Source organism: Pteropus vampyrus, unplaced genomic scaffold, assembly GCF_000151845.1.
Source record: "Pteropus vampyrus isolate Shadow unplaced genomic scaffold, Pvam_2.0 Scaffold252, whole genome shotgun sequence".
Taxonomy (NCBI): domain Eukaryota; kingdom Metazoa; phylum Chordata; class Mammalia; order Chiroptera; family Pteropodidae; genus Pteropus; species Pteropus vampyrus.
This window is the reverse complement of record NW_011889033.1, coordinates 119,274-127,807: the sequence shown is the minus strand read 5'-3', so window position 1 is coordinate 127,807 and position 8,534 is coordinate 119,274. Positions and strand designations below refer to the sequence as shown.

Below are 8,534 nucleotides of genomic sequence, written 5' to 3'. Positions count from 1 at the left end.
AAGTCCACACCTCCCCAGGGAGCCGATTTTGCTGTGTGGACAATGACTATGGAAGTGGATGTGCCTGGAAGGTCAGCCTCAAAAACGTTAGCTCCGTCCTGCGGAGGGCTGTTCACTAAGCTGGTCCCAAGGACTCTGCCCTTTTCTGTGCGCACACACATTTGCAACACGACCCGCCTGCCCCTCTCAACGAGAGCTGGCTCCCTATTCCTTGGGCTGGCATTGGCACATACTTGGACCAATAGACAAGGGTAGAAGTGACATTGAGGGCGTTCTGAGCCCGGGCCCTTGGACCGCCATGTGCAAAAACCTGAGCCAGCCTCCCAGAGGATGACAGGCCACATGGACAGAGGCGAGTGTCCTGGCCAAACAGCCCAGCCAACTGATGGTGGGCACCGACCACCAGACGCGAGGTCACCTTAGACTCCCCAGGCTTCGTCCAACTGTCTGATGAGCAGAGCTGCATGGCTGACCCAGGTGAGACCAGCCGAAAACCACCCTGCAGAGCTCATCCACCTGCTGACCCAGGTGAGTGAATAAATTAAACGGCGGTGACTTTAAGTCAGTGAACGATGGGGTGGTTGGTCACCTGGCGACATACCTTCCTGCTGCCAGTTAATAGAACGTTCTCACGCGGATGATGGTTTACATGAAATGGTTCCCACGAATGCTTCTTTTGTGCTAGTCTGAGGGTTTCACAAGTTTAATGCTTTTATAATTCTAACGATAACTATGCGTTCAAGACTGAGGACCCGAGAGATGAGGTGATTTGACTACGGCTACGTAGCCAGCAGGTGACAAAGCCGAGACTGGAACTGTGGTGTGCTGGCCCCGGTTCCCGCCCTGCCCCCTCTGCCACTGCCCCTCTCTCATTTGTCACCATCTCCCCCTCCCCCTCCCCCTCCCGCCTCCCCGTAACTTCCCTCCAGGATCGTGTGGATCGGATGGAGGGAAGGATTCGCATTCATCTGTTGAGTGTTCAGTTATGCAATAACTTTTCCTCACACCTGCTGTGTGCTCAGCACTCTTCTCGAAACAGGATACTGAGTTCTAGAACGCAGGACACACAAGACGTCTCCTTACGCGGGTCTGAACACCTGCCCAGCACATAGAGCCGCTCTGGGCATATTCTCACACGTGGTCCTCCCTGCAGCCCTCGGGGTAGGCGGCATCACCCTGTCATACAGAGGAGGCTCAGGGAAATGAGGCCATTCGCTCGAGGTCGCTCAGAGATTGCAACCCAGGTTGGCCTGACCCCAGACCGAGGCTTTCCCCGATTCGCCGTGGGACCCCCTTTCGCCCATAGCTCCTGTGGGGGTGTGTGAACCCTTCTCCGAGCTAGAGACCCCATGTTCCTTCTTTGTCCATCTTACGCCTTGGTTTCAGTCCCCAGAACCTCCCATTCGTCGATGTTTATTGTTCAGAGTGGCTTTCGGCAGAATCGTGTGCACATTACAGAGTGCTGGGCATCTGCTGGGTCTCAGGGGGGTCCATGTCCCAGCTGCCTAAGGGGACCGCGGGGAGAGGTGACAGCTGGTTTGAAATAATAGAGGACAGCGGTAGGTTACAAAAAGACTGAAAAGGCCTCCTTTTTGGCACACGCCGCCCCAGGAAGCCCAATGATCAATGCCAGATAAATCAATGGTGGTGTCTACAGCACCGATCTGTCTGCTCAGAGCCAAGACTGGGAGCAGGGTGGTCGGGGAACAGGCCCGGGGCTCGGGGGTCAGACCCAACCCAACAGGTTTGGACTCTTGCCTTTGCCACTTACTATATGATGTGGCAGATGACTTGTCTGCTCCAAGTCTCAGTTTTGACACCTGGGAAATGAGAGACAATATCGATTTCTTGGCGTAATTATAGAAATTAAACATGGCGACACCCAAAAAGACCTCAGGAAATTCCCAGCATAAAGTAAATAGCTGGTGGGGCTTAAATAAATTTACTAAAATGATAGTAGTATCAGCGAACGTTGAGTCAGAACTTGCTCTGTGTCAGACCATGTTACATATTGGGCTCATTCGTAAGGGTCTAAATTAGGTACTGCGTTTACTCTATTTTGTTTGAGGAAGTGGAGGGATTTGGGGCACAGAGGGATCACTGAACTCGTTCACAGCCAGTAAACGGTCCGAGAGGCTAGCTCCAGAGTCCATTTTTCTAACCATCATGCCATGCTGCCCTTTAAAGTAATATGATGATAATGCAATATTGGCTGGGAAATACTGTTAAATATCATCATCCACAGTGTGATCTCAAATTCTATAAAATCTGGCTGCATAAGAATAAATGTCAAAATGTTGAAAGTGAACATTTTTTAATCGTGAGATTCCATGTGTTTTTATTTTTTGCATTTTCCAAATTTACTCAAATGAACATACATTAATTTTTAGAAGCAGGGAAAAATTGTTTATAATGTTTCTGAGTATCTGCTGTGCCAGGCTTGGTTAGGTACTAGGCATGTTTAAAAGGATATTATATTATTGTAGTTTCTCAGGCAATGTCTGAGAAGTTTCTAGCCTGACACAGAATAGATACCCTATAAAAGTTTAGCCTCTTCCCTCACAATAAAAGCAGCTATTTCTGTGGTATCTGCTGTCCCACGAGTAACTACGGAAGGCTTCCTAAAGCGATCACATCTTTAAAACCATCTGGACACCGCAGAACCAAACAGCATCTGAGCGATGTTATTTTACATCTACCTGAAGATAAACCCCCACGTTTGCCCAGGGTCATGTTTTGGATCCTCACACTTACTTTGGGGATTTTAGTAGGACTGCACCCTTAGGTGGATGTATAAGCACCAGCAGGTGAGACCTGGTATACCCTGGAGATACGTGGCATCCTTTCCAGATAATTCTGTGGAAAGTTGGGGGTCAGAGTAAAGCGGACCCCAGCTGCATGATCTTGGGCAGGTTCACAAACTTCACGGGGTCTCGGCTTCCTGATCTGTAAACGGGGACCCTCTTCCTCATCCTTCCACACGGTTGCTGGGAGGCACACACGAGAAAACCCTTTATGAATTGTAAAGTCCCATCCAGAAACGAGAGTGGGCAACACTGTCAAGCATTCCAGCCACGGGGCCTCCAAGATGCCTGCTGTGGTCTGAACCTTTGCAGACCCAAAAGTCATATGTTGAAATTCTAAAGCCAAGGTGTTGGTGCCAGGAGGTGGAGTCGCCGGGAGGGACTGAGGTCGTACGGGATGTGCCGTGAAGGGGTTTAGTGCTCTGATAAGAGAGACCCAGAGACCCCGCAGGGCACCCTGTCCACTTCCTCCATGCCACAGAGGGTCTCCTCAGAACCCGACCACGCTGGCACCGTGATCTCAGACTTCCAGGACTCTGAGATATAAATGTAGGCTGCTTCCAGGTCCCCCAAGCTGTGGGGTTTTTACAGCAGCTCAGATGCATGGAGGCAACACGCAAGGGAAACATGCCCAGGACTGCTGGCCGGGTCTGGCCCTCTGCCTACGCTATGTGCATGCCAGGTTTTAAAAACTCGCTTAGAAAGTCTGAAAGTGTGAGCTCTCAGCCTGGCCACCAGGGACACACGTCCCCCAGCTGACCTGCACCGTCCACGAGTAATCGTTGCATGAGATGAGGCAGTGCCAGATGTCGCCGCTGAAGCACCTCTTGCAGGCACCGCCACCTCTGTGCACCCACGGGACCTTGTGAATGCCTCTCGCACCCCAGTCACCTTGCTTCTCTCTCCTTCGGGTCTGGTTCTACCCGGGGCGACACATCATCTTCCTGACGTTGGCTAGGACCCAGAGCAGGCGGTCAGTGAGTATCTGGGCTTAGGAAAATGCCAGAAGGTGCCACAAATGGTTCCTTAATGGGAGTCACTTCTCCATCACTCCACCACCAACAATACCTACTTTCTGCTTCCTGGAACTTGGACTTGATGGCTGACACTCCTGCAGCCATCTTGGACCATGAGGTGACTTTGAGAATGAAAGTCTCGGGTTGAGATGGTAGAGAACAAAGGAGCCCGATGTCCACGGGACCCCCATGAGATCCCCGGACGCCCACCCCTGGGGTAGAGAAAGAAGCTTCCATTGCCTGTAAACCATCATTATTCTGGGCTTTGCCATATATGGCAAGATCCAGTTTTAATTGAAACAGCCTTCCCTGTGTTATAGGTCCCTTCCTGGTCTCGGGGTCACAGGGGGACTTTGAATCGTGAGATGGAAAAAGCTGGAGTCGCTTTTGTATCAACTGTCCTGATTTTCTCCCCTCATCATCCTCCCAGTCCTCAGAGCTCACGGCCCAGGCTCTGCCCTGATCACTTCCGGCCAAGCTCAGCCATTGGTCTTTATGCTCATCCAGACCCTCCCTCCTCTCAGGAGCAAGACAGAGGGCTGTTATCCGGCCTCTGTAAGCTTCCACGCAATGAACGATATCATTCATTCCATCCCCCATTTCTTCTGCTGGCCCCTGGGGCTCCCTCGTTTTGAAAACCCCAGTTCACTCCATTTTCATTATTCCCAACAAGAATGACTTGTGCTTTGTGTTGGCTGAGACTCAGATCGTCACGGCTGATAGAACGGAACAAGACCACATGTGGTAAGGGCTCGTTTTGGGGGGTGGCATTACAAAACACCCTTTCCCTATTGCACGCAATGCTCACACACAAAGTATGTTTATGTAACACAGGCCCAGACTCCATGGAAAACTTGGCTCCACATTTTAACCTGTGAAAAAGGCAGGTTACAGTGTGGGGTTCGGCAGGCCTAGGCCCCGAGCCTGGCTCTACCCTAGACTTCCTGTGTGACTAAGGGAGCCACTCTCCCCTTCTCTGCGCCCTGATACCCGCGACTATAGAGCGAGGGCATCACCACGTTTTATTTCACTGCCCCTAAATTTTTTCCTGCGCTAACGAGCATCCTCTTCACAAAATGCAAATTGCCCTAGATACTATGTGTCATTCACCGTGTAGTATGAAATAGTCAGAACAGACAGCTTTCCTAATCACAGTACGTCAAACCACCTGCGCCGAGGGGATGACCATGGGAGGGTGACGGTCACGAAGTAGGGGAAGCCGCGGCGTGAGAAACCGAGGCTCAGAGAGCGGACGTCGCCTTAGACCCCACAGCTAATTCGTGACAGCTCCAGCGCTAGGACTGTAGTCTGTCTCACTGCAAGTCGCTTTCCACTACCCTGCAAACCGACACTCGGAGAAGAACCTTCATGACACGAGAAGGACAAATATGCAGCGGAGAAAAGACGCCACTTTACCTAGAAGGTGAAGTTTCTGGCCCTGACAATAATGGCGTAGAGAAAGCACCTGTATTAAACGGACTAAGACAGATGGTACGCGGTAAACGCCAGTCCTTCCGATGGAAAAACTTCAGAGATGAGGAGTGAGTCCCAAGGTTCCCTGCCTTCCGCCCTCCACCTCCGTCTCCTTCTCCATCCCTTCCTGCGACATCCGCGCCCCCGGACCCACCTTCCTTTTGTCTGAATGCGGCGGGCGGTGGGGTGGGGAGCCTGGGTTAGCATCCAGTCCCCCCTTCTGCTCTCCTCTGAATCATTTCCTTCCTCCCCTCCCCACTCTCAAAGCCAAAATGAAAAGGAGAGTAATATTTCCTCATCTAACAGAATTTGTACTAGAGACAAACAGACACAGTAACGTATGTGCTTGGAAGCACCATTAAAAGAAAACTGAGCAACTAATTCACACATTCATTCAACAAACAGTTCTCGAGCCCCTGCCACTGTTTTGGACACTGTGGGGGCGGGAAATGGTCGGATCTTGGATGTATCCTGAAGGCAGAGCCGACGGGTGCGCTGGTCAGGGGATGCTCTCCCTCTGGCTCTCAGACACACACACACACACACACACACACACACACACGTGTGCACACGCGCACACACGGGAGGGGCAGGAAGAAGAGGGGGAGGGGGGAGAGCATGCATTGAAGTCAAGCTCACTTTTCGGTTCTTCCTCTTGCCACGTGACCTCGCATGTGGAGAGGGGGCAGAGGAGGCATTTCGCCACCCCGTTTATGTTCCACCTGTTAAGGCCACTTATTTTGGCCCAGGGACTCTTGACCGTCCTGGGCCGCGGTGTTAAGAGCCATCGTATGCTCTGCTCACCCTCCCGAGCGCCACAGCAGACCAGGCCACTGGCCAGATTTCAAGGAGAATGTGGAGATGGACAGGGCTGGCCTGAAGCCAGTCCTCGGCCTGAAGCAGAGCCTCCCGCTGAGCCCAGCCAGGACCTGCTCACCCGAGGGTATGACATGGCACTGAGTTTGGGCTGGTTTGTTATGCAGCAAATATTGAAGCTGTCGCCGATTAGCACAGAGAAGTTAAGTGACTCACCTAGGAACACACAGCTCTTAAACAGCATAAGGACTTCCTTATCCGGTGCTCCTCCTCTTCCCGCTGGCGGGGCTGGGGTGCAGGGGGCAGCACGTCCCCAGGACAGCTCCAGGACGCGGGGCTCAGACTATTTGGGGGTAAAAGGGAGAGTCAGTGGCCTCGGTGGGCAGCGGTGTCCTAATCACACCAGCGAGCAGAGTCCAGAGACCACTGTTCACGGGCCAGGCCCTGGGAGAGCTCCAGGCTCCTGAGTCAGGCTCCAGAGCACATGGGGACAGGACAGGGAGGGCCCTCCAGCATGTCACAAGCTGGAGGGGAGCAGTGAGGAGGCCTTGGGGCTCCTTGCCTCCTTCAAGCCCCACTGGCCTCAGCCTGCTGACTGGGCACCTCTGGGTCTGAGTCAGCAAACACACACTGCTGAGGCTACGCGGAGCCTTTGGACAGAATCACAGAAGGACGCTCGCTCCAGGTGGTCGCAGCCCGTGGGCCTCTGTGTGAGCTTATAAAAGGCACAGCCTTCTCCAAATAGGCACAGACTCTTGGCAAGAAGAGAGCAGGGAGACTTCACCTCGTTTTGCTCCTGGACCAAATGCAAGTTCTGTCCACAACCTGAACAACCGGACACAGCAGCCCTAGGAGAGTGAGGGGGGTGGCTGCTCGGCTCCTGCTGCCCGGCAGTGAACCACACACCCTGGAGCATGTTCTCATCCCGCTCTGCCTGCTCTGCACCCAGGACAGCACCAGCATGCACACGGCAGGCCTGCAGCGGTCCCTGTGTGTCCAGCGACTAAGCCGTTAGCCACGGCAGGGAGCTGGTACGTGAGGCCACTGGGACTTGACCCATCAGCTTCTGTCTGCAGGCTTCCCTTGTGTGTGTGTTCAGGGCAGGGGGTGATATTGATGCTGGGATCTGTCCCAGGGTGGGGCAACAGCAGGGTGTCCAGACGCGGAGATGGGCGTGGAGGACACGGCAGAAGCAGCGGGGGTCAGTGAAAGCCCAGCCCTCACCACCCCTCAGTTGTCCACCTGCAGCCTCGCACCTGCTTCCCGTTGCTGAATGACTCCCAGCCGCCGGCTCGCAGAGCTGCTAGTCTGGGAGGGCTTGGGGGCCCTGGGGAGCACTTGGCTGAGATTTATAGCAGAGGGGAGACTTGACCTGTGCCGGGTGGGGAGGGATATGGGAGGAGGAAGGTAGGAGGGGGAGGGGAACGGGGAGGGGAAGGCTGGAGGGAGGAGGAGGGTGGAGAGTAGCTCCAGGCAGTGAATTGGGGCCCTCCGGGCCGGCAGTGGGCAGAAGGGAAAGGGCTCTGGGGCATTGCAGGCCTGCGCTGGTTCAGAGACCCCCGTTCCCCACAGGCCGGGCAGACTCAGGGCAGGTCGAGGCTCCTCCATGGGCTCTCCTCAGTGACAGGCAAGTCGCACTGCTCAGCTCGAGAGGCTGTGAGACCCCACAAAGCCTGGCGTGGCCCCCTGGCACAGGGAGAGGCAGAGAGCAGCTTCTAACAGATGGTCCCTCCCTCTTCCAAGGCTGTGGCAGTGACGCAAGTCACCATTTGTCCCCAGCTCACTGTATAGTCACCCTCAGAGCTCAGAGCGGGCAGGAAAGTTCTCCAGATCTGTTTCCTTTCATTGGAAAGTCGACATCATGAAACACATATTCATCTCCCTTTTCGCTTCGACTACCAGGAAGCTCAGACCTCATTTTTCTAGTTAATTGTCGCAGCTGCCCATAGCCTCGGTGCCCAGCATATTCTCTCCTGCACCTAACTGTTATTTGACCCCGAGTTTTCACTCTTGTGTGATACAGATTCTCAACACCAACAAGAATAGTAGTAGCTGGAACAGCGAGCCGGGCTCTGAGCTTTAAGCCTCACTGAATAGTCTCATCCTTCCTCAGATATGGGGGGGGGGTCCTATAAGTGTCCCCATTTTACAGATGAGAACGCTGAGGTCCAGGGGGGCTGAACTTGCCTGAGGACACGGCAGGTGGAATGTGAAGCCAGAACTGGCTTGGATCCACCCGGTCCCTGCTCTCAAGACCCTCTGCCAGGCAGGGGGGACAGGAAGGCATGTACTGGAAGGCGGGGCCCCGAGGGCGTGTGCGGTGACCCTGGGGCCGGAGCAGGGGGTGGGCAGATTGGAGGGGCTGTGGCCAGGTCCCTGAGGGCTGCGTCCTGCAGACCTACACTCACAGGCAGGAAGAAGTAGC

The 8,534-nt window shown here is 54.0% G+C and overlaps 1 protein-coding gene across 1 annotated transcript in view; it reads right to left on the bottom strand.

Moving 5' to 3' along the window:
- CRMP1 (collapsin response mediator protein 1) overlaps nt 1-3,925 on the bottom strand; it is an 89,693-nt gene extending 85,768 nt beyond the window's left edge. The window contains exon 1 of the mRNA XM_011374665.2: nt 3,877-3,925. Coding sequence (XP_011372967.1) covers nt 3,877-3,925 — 49 coding nt within the window. The remainder of the gene's footprint in view (nt 1-3,876) is intronic.
- Nucleotides 3,926-8,534: the final 4,609 nt, after the last annotated feature.